The following is a 17,845-nucleotide window of genomic DNA, read 5'->3' as shown; positions in this document are numbered from 1 at the left end:
ATTTCTAAATAAAATATCGGTGCCATAAATTGTGATAGGGACGTAATTTAAGCGGTGTAATAAGCGGGACAAATGGGCACATAAAATGCATGGGTTTTAATTACTGTAGCATGTATTAATTTTAAACTATAATGGCCAAAAACTGAGAAATAATGATTTTTTTCCATTTCTATCTTAATCTTCCTGTTAAAATGCATTTACAGTAAAGTGGCTCTTAGCAAAATGTACTACCCAAAGAAAGCCTAATTAGTGGCGGAAAAAACGAGATATAGATCAATTAATTTTGATAAGTAGCGATAAAGTTATTAGCGAATGAATGGGAGGTGAACATTGCTCGGATGCATAAGATTTTCGAAGCTGTAGGCTGAAGTGGTTAAACTCCATGTAAGGAAATACGCAAAATAAATTTGATATTACATGTTTACCTACTTTTTAATACTTTTTCAGTTTTAGGGTGCTAAAAAGTTGTTTTGCATCCAAGTTGAAAAATTAACTCCTGAGAGAAAAGTTTATGAATGGGGCCAAGCAGTGATAATTTGTGAGAAAAGTTTTAGGAATCAACCCCAGTCTGTGTGAGTCTGTTGTTAGTCTGGGAGAGGGTTTAAAATGCTTGGAGATTCTCTTAGAAGAATACATGAATAATACTGACCTCTAATAGTAGAGTTCATAGAGAATCCTGTTTGTGAGCATATTGTTATCTGGTTGACAACCACATTACCATTTCCAGTACAGCTGTTCAGTGTTGTATAAACAGTGCAAAATGTCACCATGTGACCCTGATGTTCATTTCTGAGCCCTTTATACTATGAGTCTGACACGCTCATATCTTACTGCCCTCCTTGTTATCTGGTAATTACACCTTTTAACACACCATATTACCTTTAATGCATGTTTGCTTCCAGTGCTATGCTTCTCTCTGTTGTCTGGATAGCTGTAGTCTTACAGCACGCTCTGAAAACTGGACTGCTTCCCTTTTGCAGACTCCTGTAGAAAGATCCAAAGAACTAACCGTTGGCTGCTGGTTCTTCACTTCTGGACCAATATCTTTAAGTGCCAAGATTGGAAGAAAAGGATACTGTAATGGTAGGTTAAATTGATGTGAAATGGACATTTATCATGTAATAACAATTGCTACAACTCAAAAACAAATTATAACATCCCTTTCAGAATCTGTTTTTTATTGAAAAATAAGGCCTGGTTCACATTGGCATTTGACAGTAAAAAATGGTCCATTCACAGATCGTAACGAACGTAATGCAAACGGATCCAATGTTAACCTATGGATACATGTGCACGCTCCACTGAATGGACCTCAAGTTTGGTGTTGCAGCAATTCGTCTGGACCAATGAGCTCAGTGGTATGGAAGCGAATGCTGAAGCACAGCATTGGGGAAAATGAGAATTGGATCCTTTAATCAAACTGGCTAGAAAATGAACCATTCTAGCCAGCAGAAATCTACTTTGGTGATGGAGGTCTTTGGGGTATATTGGGGAAACTGTACTGGACCAGCAGAATGGAAATGGAACAGAAACGGATCAATTCGAACTGAAATCGGATCCGTTTTTACTGATCCGTTTCCCAGAAAGAGCCAGTGTGAATCTACCCTTATTCAATTCACTTTTTTTCCTAAGTTTTCTCTTAAGAGATAATTTTTCACCCTCTATTTAACCACTTCAGCCTTCAGTGTTTTTTCATCATTTCAGCTCTCCTGCTATTCACTCACCAATAACTTTATCACTGCTTATCACAACAAATTGATCTATTTCTAGTTTTTTCCACCACCAATTAGGCTTTCTTTGTATGGTACATTTAGCTAAGAATTTTTTTTTTCGAAATTCATTTTAACGGGAATATTAAGAAAATAATGGAAAAAATTCATTATTTCTCAGTTTTTAGCCACTATAGTTTTAAAATAATACATGCTACCACAATTCAAACCCATGTATTTTATTTGCCCATTTGTCCTGGTTATTACACCATTTAAATGATGTCCCTATCACAGTGTATGGTGCCAATATTGTATTTGGAAATGAAGGTGATTTTTTTCAGTTTTGCGTTCATCACTATTTACAAGCCCATAATTTTAACAATAATAGTAATATACCCTCTTGACATGCATATTAAAAAGTTCAGACCCTAAGATAACTATTTATGGTTTATCTTATTGTATTTTTTTTTAACTCAAAAGTTTTATTCGGGTATTTTTGGAAGAGTGTGAGAAATAAGGAGTTAATTTTAAATTCTGTGTAGGTCTGTTTATTAAAAAAAAATGTATGTAAGTGTAATTTTACTATTTCAGTCATTAGCTTCCTGTGTATTCTTTTAGTACGCAAAACAGGAAGCAATGTATGTAAGTGTTTACAAATGACCGCAGGCATCTCATTGATGCCGCAATCATTGACACGCAGACGTAGATCAATGAATGGGAACTGTGTTCCCATTTATTGATCTCCAGGCTAATTAGCGAGAACGAGCATGCGGCCACTTTTTTTTGCATGGATGTAGCTCCCACGTCCAAGATGCATAGGTGGATGTAGGAGCAACGTCCAAACGGCTAAAGTAGTTAAAATAATTTATCAGCACTCTGCAATTAAAGTACCAAAAAGTAGGCGATAAAGTACAGAATTGTTCTGAGTATTTTCTTGCTTGCTGGTGGCTTTAATGTCATTTTATGATACTCTTGGCCGCTCTCTTTTTGCATCTTTAGTGGAAAGGTCCTGCAGGGAAGGTAAACTGCGGCCAACTATTCTATCTGAAAATTGGATGATGTGCTGCATTCTCACTTTTTTTCTAATAAAGTAAATCTACTTTAAAACTGTATTACCTAAACCTGTCTTTAGAGAAAGTGCCCCATCTGCTTTTCTTTTTTGATGCATTGGACTGTTTGAATTACAGGCGTGCACCACAGGAGTAGGAACTGTCATCTGAGGTCCTACAGTGCATTTAGTGCCAACGCTGTTTCTCTTCAATACTCGTATTTCTAATAAGATAATAAAAATAATCATGTTCCCTCATTCCCCCAACATGCACACCTCACAAACCTGCTGCCAATTCACACCTCCACTATTCTCCCCTCCATGTCAGTTCTAACCCAATAATCTATCCTTCCACCTCCCCTAATGACATCCCACTTGTCACCTCTCCTCTCACTGACTCCCTTTAACTGCTCTAATCTACCTCCAGTCATCTGCCCTATCCCTCTACTGTATACACCCCTGGGCACCCCTGCTCAATAGGCATACATTTGTTACTATTAGAAACTTTCCAAATGTCATTGACAAATGACTTCTTCAGCACTTGAGAACAATTGCACTTCATGTCAATACAATTCATGATAGATCAATATTTATAAAACAATGATATCCTGTGGGGTTCAGCTTCACACAGCCAGGTAGTTAGCAATTAAGCAATTACAGTGGCTTGCAAAAGTATTCGGCCCCTTGAAGTTTTCCACATTTTATCACATTACTGCCACAAACAGGAATCAATTTTATTGGAATTTCACGTGAAAGACCAATAGAAAGTGGTGTACATGTGAGAAGTGGAAGGAAAATCATACATGATTCCAAACATTTTTTACAAATCAATAACTGCAAAGTGGGGCATGCGTAATTATTCAGCCTCCTTTGGTCTGAGTGCAGTCAGTTTCCCGTAGACATTGCGTGATGAGTGCTAATGACTAAATAGAGTGCACCTGTGTGAAATCTAATGTCAGTACAAATACAGCTGCTCTGTGACGGCCTCAGAGGTTGTCTATAAGAATCTTGGGAGCAACAACACCATGAAGTCCAAAGAACACACTAGACAGGTCAGGGATAAAGTTATTGAGAAATTTAAAGCAGGCTTAGGCTACAAAAAGATTTCCAAAGCCTTGAACATCCCACAGAGCACTGTTCAAGCGATCATTCAGAAATGGAAGGAGTATGGCACAACTGTACACCTACCAAGACAAGGCCGTCCACCTAAACTCACAGGCCGAACAAGGAGAGCGCTAATCAGAAATGCAGTCAAGAGGCCCATGGTTACTCTGGACGAACTGCAGAGATCTACAGCTCAGGTGGGGGAATCTTTCCATAGGACAACTATTAGTCGTGCACTGCGCAAAGTTGGCTCTTATGGAAGAGTGACAAGAAGAAAGCCCTTGTTAACAGACAAGCATAAGAAGTCCCGTTTGCAGTTTGCCACAAGCCATGTGGGGGACACAGCAAACATGTGGAAGAAGGTGCTCAGGTCAGATGAGACCAAAATGGAACCTTTTGGCCAAAATGCAAAACGCTATGTGTGGTGGAAAACTAACACTGCACTGCACATCACTCTGAACACACCATCCCCACTGTCAAATATGGTGGTGGCAGCATCATGCTCGGGGGGTGCATCTCTTCAGCAGGGACAGGGAAGCTGGTCAGAGTTGATGGGAAGATGGATGGAGCCAAATACAGGGCAATCTTGGAAGAAAACCTCTTGGAGTCTGCAAAAGACTTGAGACTGGGGTGGAGGTTCACCTTCCAGCAGGACAACGACCCTAAACATAAAGACAGGGCAACAATGGAATGGTTTAAAACAAAACATATCCATTTGTTAGAATGGCCCAGTCAAAGTCCAGATCTAAATCCAATCGAGAATCTGTGGCAAGATCTGAAAACCGCTGTTCACAAATGCTGTCCATCTACTCTGACTGAGTTGGAGCTGTTTTACAAAGAAAAATGGGCAAGGATTTCAGTCTCTAGATGTGCAAAGCCGGTAGAGACATACCCTAAATGACTGGCAGCTGTAATTGCAGCAAAAAGGTGGTTCTACAAAGTATTGACTCAGGGGGCTGAAGAATTACGCACACCCCACTTTGCAGTTATTGATTTGTAAAAAATGTTTGGAATCATGTATGATTTTCGTTCCACTTCTCACATGTACACCACTTTGTATTGGTCTTTCACGTGAAATTCCAATAAAATTGATTCATGTTTGTGGTAGTAACATAACAAAATGTGGAAAACTTCACGGGGGGCCGAATACTTTTGCAAGCCACTGTACAGTCCCACATTGTGATCATGGTTTAGTGCAGAACCGGATCATCCACATTTCAATTCTAGGCAGTTGACTAGGGCATAGAAAGAGTCTAGGGCCAGGGTGGATGTTAGCCCCCACCAAATCTTACTAAAACAGCCTAAGGCCCCATTTCATCTTAATCCAGTCCTGGCTTATTATTATTATTTATTTACTGTATTTATAAAACGCCAATATATTACGCAGCGCTGGACAATAAATAGGAATACATACAATGTAAACAAGGGATGACAGACAAAGGTAGGTAGCACATGGTTATACAACATAGCACAAGGTTATACATGCAAACAGGGTATAAGATGCATGATCAAGTGATTTTACAGAGACCCAGCAAATCAAGTCCGAGTCAGACCATGAGAAGGGATGGGGAGGGATACATAAGGTAGGGCTGTGGAAAAGGTGCATGATTGAGAGAGTTAAAGTGTGGTAGGTGGGGGAAAATGCGTTTTTGGGGCTTGCTTGAATGTTTTGAAGGAAGTTCTGGCTTTTTAAAGCATACCTAAAATGACAATAAACCTATAATGAAATGATTAACGGCATGTGTCTTAAGAAAAGTAAAATAAACATGAAACTAAGTCTCATATTTTTATGTTTAATTGAAGTACCTAATTTTAAGACTTCATTCTGAACAGCAGCTATGACAACTCTACTTTGCTGTATGGAAAAACAAATAGAAGCAATGACACTATGAACTTTCCAGCACTAAAACTTTATCAGAAGCCTTCTCTCACTCTTTCTTAGCTGTTTTGGCTTCTATTTGCTTTTCAGGAAATAGACTTAATTTGACAACCTATTTGACAAGCTTATTTGCAAAGCTAGTTTTTTTTAAAACTTGCTGTACTGAAAAACAGAAGGGGTCTTCAGACAATTTCTTAGTACTAGTCTAGTTCTACATGCACCTATATTTATCTCATCATGGGATGGATTCACATGTTGCTGTTATGGAGATTTCACCTCACTTCTTGTACATTGTAATGTCTGTTAGGGCCCTTCCATACTGAAATTGCAATCACAATCATTGTGCGCTGCAATTGCGATTTTGATGTATTTTCAAGTGTGCACTTTGCTGGCATTTTTTCAAATGGAGATTGGATAGCAAATTACATAGCACTGTGTGTGCCATGCAATTTCCATGCACTCCCATTTATTTAACCCATTCGGAAAAACCAGGTAAACTAGATTTGCGATTGTGCAAAAAAAGGATTACACCATTCTGTACAGGGTACCATGATTACTAAGTTAATCACAGTGGCTTTGCTATCGGCAAACTGCATACAACTTTAAAATCGAACCATGCAGTGTAGAAGGATCCAGGAAATGGGAGAAATGCTCCCCGATATTGACCTAGAGATCTGTAAAAACTTGGCAGCACTTCTGACCATTTATTGCTTTATCCAAACCCCTAAAAAAAAGTTTCTGGTGGAGTTAGGTTTTAAAATGTACCCAAGACGATCTGTGACATGATGAGATAAAAATGTGTATGTACAGTACAAAACATATTAATAACAAGGCTGTTTTCTGCTTTATTTTGCTGCCTGGAAGAGTTTCTAGGTATGGAATTGACAGCTTCTGTCTTGCCTTTGTTGGGAATATAGTAAACATCACTAATAAGAAATTTACAGCCATAAACGTTTTCCTGGCAGAATTCTGAGAGTAGAAAGAGATAAAATACATGAACTATTGTCCTTTTTCTAACTCTGGGATACTTAAAAAGACTCTGTAACAACATTTTCAGCTTTATTTCTTCTATCCTATAAGTTCCTATACCTGTTCTAATGTGGACTGGATTACTGCAGCCTTTTCTAATTGCACTGTCTCTGTAATATAGCTAATCTCCTTTTCCTTGTCACGCTTTGTCGGCCCAGGGAGGAATTATGTGTATGTGTATATATATATATATATATATATATATATATATATATATATATATATATATATATATATATATATATATATATATATATATATATATGTGTGTGTGTATATGTGTATATATACACACACATACATACATATTAGGTTGTGTGTGTGTATACCTATATATTTGCACATACATCACTTCCTGGTTAGCGACCATGTTTTTTGTTTGTAAACACTGCCTAAAACTGGCAATTTAAAGCCAATGGGTACCGGTAAAAAAAAGAAAAAGTCAGATACTCACCTAAGGAGAGGGAAGGCTCGGTCCTAATGAGCCTTCCCTCTCCTCTCCCGGTGCCCTCGGTGCTGCGCTGGCTCCCCCGTTCGCGTCCGCCGCCGCAGGGACTTCGGAGGTCTTCGGGAGCACTCGGGCTTCCGAAGACGAGCCGCTCCATACTACGTATGCGCGAGTGCGTCATAGAGGGCGCTCGCACATGCGTAGTATGGAGCGGCCGCGTCATCGGGAGCCCGAGTGCTCCCGAAGGCTTCCGAAAGCTCCCGAAGGCATGCGGAAGTGGCAGTATTTGACCGAACTGGTCGAATACTGCCACGGGGGATCCTGCGCGGGACCGGGCACCGGGAGAGGAGGGGGAAGGCTCATTAGGACCGAGCCTTCCCTCTCCTTAGGTGAGTATCTGACTTTTTCTTTTTAAATATGGTAAACATTCACTTTAAAAGCCAGGATCGCGGTGGGGAGTGGCGGAAACGGCAAAGAGGGACCCAGGAGATCACAGTGACTTGATTGGTACGTTTTTTATTGTACAAATTGGACAGTACAGATTCTCTTTAATAGGCTGCCACTGATTAGAGACTGTAAAACATTCAACCTACTTTCTAAATGATTATATATTTAAAGAAAACTCTGGATTACTTAAAGTCATTTTTAGGAGTAGAAGGATAAATATAATTGTTTATCATATTAGTTTATTTTCAACTTCACTTTAATCATCATCTCTTGTCATCAGTTATGTCGTTAAAAATGAAAGGTCAACACAAATGAGTAAACTGAAATGTTTGCACTAAGCAGTCAAAACTGTTTAAAACTGTGTTGGTTTTATGTTTTCTTTTCAGGGGAAGTTATTCCCATTTATGCAGAAATTGAAAATGGCTCTTCACGCTTAATAGTTCCCAAAGCTGCTATATACCAAACCCAAAGCTTCATAGTCCATGGGAAAATGAAAACGCACAGGCAGATGCTGGCCAGTGTGCGCGGAAACCATATTGCCTCTGGAAGCACGGAAACCTGGAATGGAAAAATGCTGAAAATTCCATCAGTAACACCGACCATCCTGGACTGTCACATCATCCGCGTGGAGTATTTCTTAGCAGTGAGTTCTCTCATCTTTCATATACTTATCCAATATGTGCAACTAAAGTGGGGATTTTAGAGGAGAACACTGCTTAATTATGATTTAGAGACACTCTGCCTATTTATAAGAAAACTTGTTGGAAGCGCCCAGAATATAATTATCTTAAAATCAAGGTATAGGAGTAATTCGGTCTTACCTTCATAAACAGACAAACCATATGAGTAAAAGTTTTTAATGATGCACAAAAAAAGACAACGCATTTCACGGGTACTGGCCCGCTTCCTCAGGTCAATAGCAAAGTGCCTAAGTATGTAGCAGTCACAGCTGTGGGCACCTCTTTTTTTCTCTTTTTTTCTGCCTATTTATGTTCTTTTTGTGCAGAGAAAATGCTGCCTTTTTGTTTGTTTTTTTCTGGGGGGATAATTTTGTTTTTGGAGTGGAAAGGCTGCCTGTTTATGTTGACTGGAGCCAAACTCTACCTCAGGGCCGGATTTACCATAAGGCACTGTAGGCACGTGCCTACAGGCGCCTGATGATGGAAAGTCGGCTCACCTCCCTCCCCGAGCGCCTCCTTCTCTATGCAGAGTCCTGATGAAAGTGTAAATGAGAGCTTACTCACCCTGCTCTGTGTATTCCACTGTCGAGAGCTTCCTTCAGTCAGGGGCATCTCTAGCTACTGCTACTCAACATTGAGGGTACTTCTGGTTACCTTATACTAAGGAACATCTGTAGCTACCTATGAAGGGAAAGGGAAGTAAGGGAGCAGTGACAGCTGGGACAGCCAGCACACTTGCAGTGCAGTTTGTTGGGGGCTTGTAGGTTCATGGAGGGCGAAGTGTAAGGTGCCAGAACATCTGTGCCTATAGGTTCTACCTACTTAGTTTTGGGGGACACACTGCTGAATTCTGTTTATTGGGGTTGCACACTGCCGAACTGCTATGTGGGAGACATGCTGTGAGAAACAAGGCAGCTGCGGCGAACAGCACTGCCGCCGCAGCTGCCTCCATGCGGCCATCCGTACCCTCGGCGTCCAGGACGCCGAGGACGGAACGTTCTTCCGGGCAGGGGGTCGCCGTAGCGCGTGGGCGCGCGCACAGACGGGACCTTTATGCGGGGAGGAAGCCCGTCAGCTGACCTGTTGGTCGGCTGACGTCAGAGGAGTCCCACGGCGCCCAGGATTGGTTGATTCGGAGGGGCGTGTCAGTGGGGTCTCCTCTGCTTCATAAGCCTCCGGGCTTCAGTATAGGATTGTCTGTTGTCGTGAATACTTGCGTGTTAGCGCGCAGACCTTAGGCTAGTTCCCTGGTGTTGATGCTAAGGATTTCACACCTAGTCTAGGATTTTGCTGATTTGCTAATGTTGTTGTAGACTAGTTCCCGGGTGTTGATGCCACGGATTTCACACCCAGACTAGGATATTACTACTGTATTGATCTCCTGTGTATGACTCTTAGCTATTACCTCTGATCCTGATCCTGCCTTCTGATCCTGTACTTTCGCCTATCTGCCTACCTGTTGCTGAACCTCTACCTGCTTACTGATTACTCTCTTGTCTCACGATCTTGTACCGATACTTACCTCTCTGTTGCCGAACCTTGCCTGCCTGACCATTCTACTCACCTGTGGGCCCCCGCCACTGGTGAGGTATGACTACGCCAGCTCCTCTGGTCTTATAATTCTGCTAGGCTGTATCCAGCCTTATTTACCTGCTCTGTAGGGTATCTGTCATTGTAGTATTTGTCTCTTGCCTGCATCTCCTCGGGAGATTCAGCCTTTTCCTTTGTACTCTCCAGCCTGCTGGAGCTTGTACGCTAGTGCTCGCCTAGTGTATTGATATATCTCACTAGCCCCTCTAGTGAGGTCTATTCAAACTATTAAAGTTACGGTTGCACCCAAACACTTACACTTTATTAGGTGTCCAGAGGTTATGCATACTTTTACACGTACATTGTAAACCTGTGTTGTGTTACCCTATTTTACCGTAGGGTAACGGCAATGCAAGGCAATGTTGTGCTGGAAGTGCCTAATCTGGACTTCAACAGCGGCAGAAGTAGTACAAGTCATTGGGCGACGCATACCATTTAAAAAGGTTGGCGGCATGGCACGGGTGGAAGGACGGAATAAATCGAGCCCCCCGGGAATCCCAGTGACATACTTCTTGTCCAATAGGGAGTACGTCACTGGGTGTGGGGCGTGCCGGGGAAGGGGGGGGGGGTTGGAGCTATGCATAGGACCCTGTCGGGCAGAAACTCAGAATGAGCAGGCTACATGTATTCTACAATATTTGTCTCCCACTTAAATACATTTTTTACTAGTCTGTGATCCGCTTATTTCTAGATATAAACTGTTGTATGTAACTTCCTCTCTTTTCCTCTTCTTCTCCTCTGTATACTTGATAGATCGTTTCACTGCCAACAGCAAGACAGGCAACATATTAACTTTTTATTGTAAGTTTAATTGCAGTAATTCAGTGAAAGCTGTTAATTATGTTTCTGTTTTTGCTGCTGCAGGTGTATATTCACATTCCTGGTGCGCACAAGCTGGTGGTGGAGCTACCTCTAGTCATAGGCACCGTGCCATTTAATGGCTTTACATACAGAAATGCCAGCGTGGCCAGCCAGTTTACAGTGGACATGAGCTGGCTTGCCTTGGCACTGCCAGAACAGCCAGAAGGTAGGCACTGCTTCCTGTCACCCTTGTACATGTTGTACTGAAGGTCATATAGAGATGATATAGTAATCACTGAATGAGATGACTCATAGGTAAAAGGGAATATACAGCTAAACATAGAACAAATTTATTATTCACTGTATGCAACGTTCTCTTGCTGAAAACATTTAATATTCCACAGACCGGGACTGAAAGGGAAGGTCTCCACCCAACTCTTCATATTCCAAGACTAAATGTAATCATTGTTTGTCTAATTAGGTACATAGTAAATGTGTGCACACGTGTCACCATCCATGCACATCATTGTGTTGGTATTCAAGTCTGGGTTTCCTCATTCATAAATCCAAATTATCCCGTACACTGCAGGTCAGCACCAAAGCTAGTGGAGAGGGTCACTGGGTTGTGGTCCACGTTGCGTTTCACGCGACTCCGATGCTTACTCCTTCGAGCTTAGCATCGTGGTCATGTGAAGCGCGATGTGGACCACAATACCATGACCCTCCCCACTAGCTTTGGTGCTGACCTGCGGTGTATGGGATAATCTGGGGTTCTGAAGGAGAAAACCCAGATTCATCATATCTGCCAGGTGCTAGCCCTTGCTGCACTTTCTAGCATTCACTTTTCTCAACTTTCGGTGCCTTCTCTACTGTACCAGTCGAATTCACAGAAGGTTCCCTGCCTGCACTTTTAGGAAAGGTTCACACAACTATTCCTGCTTTAGCATGCGTTCCTGGAAGTAGGAAATGTGGACTCCCAGGGGCTAATGGAGGATTTGGGCGCCCATAGGCGCTAATGCAAATATCAGCTATTAGGTACCCAAAGCATACATTTGGATGCATGATAATTATCTTTTTGAAAATTAAAATGTTATAGTTTTTGAAATATTTTATCGTTTGGAAAAAGTAGAATGCTCTTGTTTTTGACATTTTTAATGTTTTGCATTAACAAATTACACATTTTTTATATTATAGATCTATATTATAGATTTTTTATATATAAATTATAGATTTAAAATTTATTGTTTTGAACATAAAGTTAGGAAGGAGGGGATTAGGGTTAGGCATGAGGAAGGGGGGTTTTAGGGTTAGGCGTCAAAAAGGGAAGTTTTAGGTTTAGGTGTCAGGAAGGAGGGTTTTAGGGTTAGGCGTAAGGAAGGGGGTTTTTAGAGTTAGGCATCAGGAAGGGGGGTTTTAGGGTTAGGCTTTAAAAAGGGAGGTTTTAGGGTTAGGTGCCAGGAAGGTGGGTTTTAGGGTTAGGCGTAAGGAAGGGGGTTTTTAGGGTTAGGCATCAGGAAGGGGGGTTTTAGGGTTAGGCATCAAAAAGGGAGGTTTTAGGGTTAGGTGACAGGAAGGCGGGTTTTAGAGTTAGGCGTCGGGAAGGGGGGTTTAAGGGTTAGGCGTCAAGAAAGGCGGGTTAGGGTTAGGCATCAGAAAGGCGGGTTTCAGAGTTAGGTATCAGGAAGGGGGGGTTTTAGGGTTAGGCGTCAAGAAAGGGGGGTTAGGGTTAGGCGTCAAGAAGGGGAGTTTTAGGGTTGGACATCAAGAAGGTTTTTTTTTTCGGGTTAGGCACCAAGATGAGGGGGTTAGAGTTAGGCGTCAATAAGGGGGGGTTTAGGGTTAGGCAGCGGAGGTGGGAAGGGTTCTGTGTAAGAGTAGGGCTATTTTAAGTTGTAGTATCGTTAATTGATGCCAATATTTTCTTATGATAATTTACTTACCCTTTAGGTACATGTTTCTTCTAATTTAAAAGGAAAAGGAAAGATGAAAAATCTCATAATTGATGTCCCTGCGTTACATGTAAAATTGCCATTCTTACATGATATATCCTATTCCCTGCAGCACCACCAAATTATGCAGATATTGTGTCAGAAGAGGATCTCTCATGGAGCGCCCCCTCAGTCACAGAGCAAACAGAACTAACGGAAGGGCTACACTTCCCCCCATTTGATGTCATCCAGGAGTTTCGATTTCAGCCTCCGCCGCTATATTCTGAGGTAGGCCACTGATTAATTACTTGTGCACACTGAACATTCTTCAGTATCTTTTCCTTCTTCTATTTAACAAAAATCCTGAAACAAAATGTGTTAATTTCTAAAACTTTCCATTTCTAAATAAAAAAAAGCACCTTTAATGTATAAGGCTTTTGACAGTGAAGTGTGCTTGCTATGTACAGTAACTGAAAGTGTTTCAGATGGACACCAGTAAATTGTATATAGAATTTGCAGATTAGGTTCTGGCTATATGGGCTAGGTGTAATTTGCTTTAATATAGTTTCTGTCAGCACACCTTAAACATCCACAACCCTACATCCCGTAATCCTAACCTCTGCCCTTACCATTGCGTATCCCTAACTCTTCCTTCTTTCTACTGTTACTATACCTAAACTTTACTGAAAGTATCCTCCAAGTGCCTAACCTTAACTTTCTGCTTAAAGGGAAGGTCCGAGCTAATTTTTTTAAAAAAAGAGAGATTTACTTACCAAGGGCTTCCTCCAGCCCCTGGCAGCCTTCCTGTGGCCTGGCCGCAGCTCCGGTGGCTCCCGGTCCCCTCCGGTGCAGATGCCGACCTCGCCAGGTCGGCATCTACTGCGCCTGCGCGAGAGCCCCTCTGGGACGCGCTGACATAGTCTAGAGTGTACTGCGCAATAGATGCGGTTGGCATCTGCACCAGAGGGAACCCCGGGCCAGAAGCTGGAAGTGGAACTGCGGCGAGTGACATATCGGCTGCTAGGAACTGAAGAAAGCCCCAGGTAAGTAAATCTTTTTTTTTTTTTTTATCAGCTCCAATGTGTCCTTGAACCTTGGTGGCCACACACCATACATTTTTTTAATTTCTTTTCAATTGAAGGATTACAATCATTTTTTTCTGATTGATTGTAACATTTGAGTGTATAAAAAAAATTAATGTAAAATATTTTTTTTTCAATCTGTGAAAACGATCATATTTCCCACATTTTCCATTTTTTATCTATCAGCCATGGTGGTAAATTCTGATACATTTTTAGAATAAAAATAAATGTAAGTTAGATTGGCTTGACTTACCAAGCAGCGCAATCCGTTGACTCATCTTAATGCTGCTGAACAAACAGTTACTGCTAATCTGCAGTTATGTGACAAGTGGTGCAGGGAGAGGTTAACCTGACAGATGTAAGTTAAATTATCCAGTAAGAATAACTTGCATGGAAAATACAAGAAAACAGCTGTTACTTTCTAGAAAAACCTTAAACACATATTATACAATATATTATTGGGTGATTACCCTCAATCTATCCATTTGTAATATAGTCACAGTTGGTCTCTTCTCCCCACCAGTGATTAGCAATTTTCAGGTCTTTTTGTTCAGACTCTTATGATTAAGGTTGCACAATTTCTACAATGTCTTATGTTCATGTTCCTGTGCAGATAGATCCACATCCCGACAACATAAGAGAAGGCACGCCGTTGTTCACCTTACAAGAATGAGAATGTAACCAAATACAATAACATGGTGAATCCTCATATCAAAGACTTTGTGAAGCATGGCAAAGCTAAAATTCTTGAGTCCTTGTCAGAAATGTGGACCAAAGCTTCTAGGATGAAATCTCCTAACACAAACATGAGAACCCTGTGAGACTGAAAGCTTCTTCAAGCTAATAAACAAACCACAGTGATGCTTGCTCTGGCATAGTGAAAAGACAAAAGACTCGTATGCTTGAGCTGGGATCAGAGGGGAGTTCCCAAAGCTGTATCCCCCATACTAGAGCTGCTGCTACTCCCCCTAATTCCTTCACTTCTGCTATAGTTTCATGTTCACACCATGAAGCGTCTGCTTTAGGGAAACAGTGCAAAACTAGAAAATGTATAAACTCTTATTAGCTGTTCTAATTAATGTCTCAGTAACTGTGAAATATAACTGTGATGGAGGTATCTGTCTGTGAATATTTACATGTATGTAACTAATAGCAACCGATTTCTAATGAAATGCACTCCACAAAAGACAGATCCAAACAGGTTGCTATTATATTTTTTCTACTAACTACTTATCGTTTTTTTTCTAAATGTGTTTTGGGAATTTTAATGGAATGCTTTCTTTTTACCTCTTGGTGCCACTGTGACTACAAGAATGTCCAAAGACATACAGCTGTAATTCATTGTCATGCTAAGCTAAAATGTATTTATAATGCCTAAAAGGGAGATTATCATTCCTTTTCACCTGTAGATAATTGGGACGGTCTTAAGATGGCCACTGCCGATACAATTCGGTGAACTATAGTTTATGAACAATTATTCGTATGAATGATTGAAAATGATCGTTTGGGACCACAAGGACAAAAATCTCCCAACCAACCCAATCAGATTCATGAAATGAATCTGATTTTCAGATCGATCTCATCAATATGGTTGGATTGGTTAGGGGATTTTTGTCTGTTAATAGTTACAAACGTTAGTTTTCGATCATTTATATGAATAATCATTCATAAAGTGTACTGGTTAAGGGCTCTGCCTCTGACACAAGAGACCAGGGTTGGAACCTTGGCTCCTCCTGTTCACTAAGCCAGCACCTATTCAGTAGGAGACATTGGGCAAGTTACACTGCTACTGCCTATAATGCGTCCTAGTGGCTGCAGCTCTGGCGCTTTGAGTCCACCAGGAGAAAAACGCAATATAAATGTGGTGTCTGAATGATCATTTAGAAAATTGTATTGTTAGTTGTCACCTTAAAGTGAACCTGAGGTGAAAGCCATCTCAGGTACCATACTTACCTGGGGCTTCCTTAAGCACCCTTGAGATCGCTGAGCCTCTCGTTGTCTCCTTGGGTGGCTCCTGTCCCCGCAATATGGCCCAAAAGCCTGGCAGAGTTGTGCTTCATCGCTCTTATGCAGCCCAGCCAGGTGCGCTCCTCGTCATGCTCCGATGGCTGGAAGCATTCTGAGCTTGCGCAGTACTACTGCACAGGGTGCAAATTGCTCCCAGGGACGGGAGTGCGACATAGGAGCGTGCCTGGCTGGGCTACACATGCGCAACAAAGCACCACTCGGCCAGGCTTTTGGGTCGTATTGCGGGGGACAGGAGCCACCCCGGGCCACAGCGAGGGACTGAACGGCCTCAAGCAGGCTTAAGGAAGCCCCAGGTAAGTATGGTACCTGAGATGCCTTTCATCACAGGTACACTTTAAGGCTATGTTCACAGTCGTGTGTTGTGGTGCAACGTAATGGCTGCATTGTACTGCAGAACAGCGCACTGCAATACACCACCTATGTGACGTTCACAGAGCGGCCAGTGCAGTATAATGGCATCCGGCAATCCAACACACTGCATGCAGTGCGTTGCCGCAAAATGCATGCCCTGAAGAATACTTTTCCTTGCCTGTATGCTTCACTGTATGCAACACAATCTGATAATGTGCAGTGTGACTTTCCCGTAACGTTCCCTCTTTTTCAGGGAAAATAATACAACACCCACAGTGAACTTAGCCTTACAGTTTTATCTTTGGCATTTATTTCAGTGCTGCCAAATAATACTTGACCTGAGAGAGTACTTTACAGATGTGCATAAGGCCCACCACTCAGGCCCCGGTTAATACTACATGTGTTTCCATCCGATTATCAAAACGCAAGCAGTTTGCCCATCGCAAAGACACCAGCGCAGTAATATAGACCGCAGTGCTTCATTCCCATTAAGGTGATCCTGTTAGCTGCGATCAGTAAACACGCTACATACGGCATTTTTGGTGCAATGTTGTTGTACGCCATTAAATTTCACATTGCAGTCACACCAAAAACCAAAGTGCAAACGCACAGGATCCACAATTACGTTCTTCCTGCCACTGGCTGTGCGTTTTATAGTGTGAAAGGGACTTCACTGTGATTCTAATTGTGTATTTCAGTTTACTTCTCAAAATCAATGCGGTGCTTGAATTATCCAAAAACACTACATTGAAATAGTTTACAGGAGTTTTAAACCAACAAAGTGGAAATGTTAGTAGAAGTAATGAAAGGTATGTGTATGTATAAACGATTACAAAGCAATGCCACAATAATGGTGCCACGAAATGGTGCTTGCGCCGCCACTTATACATGACAGTGTATGGAGGGTTCCCATTTTGCACGTTTGATTTGCAGTGTATGAAATAACATAAACTGTTGGAATGGCCATTTTGAGCCCTGACACACCAGAGAGCAGTTTGCAGGTTGTTTTTGTTTTTTTTAAAAAACACTTCCATTGTATTTCATTAGAATAAAGGTAAAAATCAGTGCAAAATAGCCGCAATTTCGAACTTGAAAAAATCATGATCGCGGCAATGTTGCCAGGTTTTTACCGTTATGTTAATGCAAGTCAGTGGAAACGTTTTTTTTTTTTTTTAAAAACTAAAGCGATCCACAAAACGATCTCGGTTGTGTCAGGGCCTTCTGTTAAATCTTTGGGGTTTTTAAAAAACACGACTTGAATGCAGTTTACCTTAACTTAGTAAATGTAATAGAAATGAATCTCTCCACATCTGCACACTTGAACAATACTGTAGTTTTTAGAAACAGTAAGGGGACAGTATGTACAAATTAACTTGCGCTGACCATGTCTCGCTCTATAAGTTACTCGATTTCCTTTAGGAATGTTTCAGTGATCTTCCATTTATTCTTATATGGACCAGCAGAGGGTTAGCAAGTTAAAAAAAACAAACAATACTGTATAGCAGAGATGGCTCAATGTGATGGTAATAATTCTGAATTGCATGCAAATTGCATGAAGTGTGGATCTGGACCAATCAAATGAACTTCCTGTCAATGTTAAATGGCCCAGCCCCAAGCTGCATACAATTTGCATGCCATCTGTAATTATTAGCATCTCTTTGGCATCTGCACTCTTCAGGTCTGCTTGTCTGTTTGTTTTACAAGTTTTGTAATTGGAATGG

The 17,845-nt window shown here is 41.4% G+C and overlaps 1 protein-coding gene across 1 annotated transcript in view; it reads left to right on the top strand.

The window, feature by feature from the left end:
• Positions 1-15,835, top strand: part of ARRDC4 (arrestin domain containing 4) — a 41,081-nt gene extending 25,246 nt beyond the window's left edge. Inside the window, exons 4-8 of the mRNA XM_068272458.1 lie at positions 981-1,083; positions 8,051-8,307; positions 10,799-10,961; positions 12,797-12,951; positions 14,359-15,835. Coding sequence (XP_068128559.1) covers positions 981-1,083; positions 8,051-8,307; positions 10,799-10,961; positions 12,797-12,951; positions 14,359-14,418 — 738 coding nt within the window. The 3' untranslated portion in view covers positions 14,419-15,835. The remainder of the gene's footprint in view (positions 1-980; positions 1,084-8,050; positions 8,308-10,798; positions 10,962-12,796; positions 12,952-14,358) is intronic.
• Positions 15,836-17,845: the final 2,010 nt, after the last annotated feature.

This window comes from Hyperolius riggenbachi, chromosome 3, assembly GCF_040937935.1.
Source record: "Hyperolius riggenbachi isolate aHypRig1 chromosome 3, aHypRig1.pri, whole genome shotgun sequence".
Classification (NCBI taxonomy): domain Eukaryota; kingdom Metazoa; phylum Chordata; class Amphibia; order Anura; family Hyperoliidae; genus Hyperolius; species Hyperolius riggenbachi.
The sequence above is the reverse complement of the archived record's forward strand: the minus strand, read 5'-3'. Positions and strand labels throughout refer to the sequence as shown.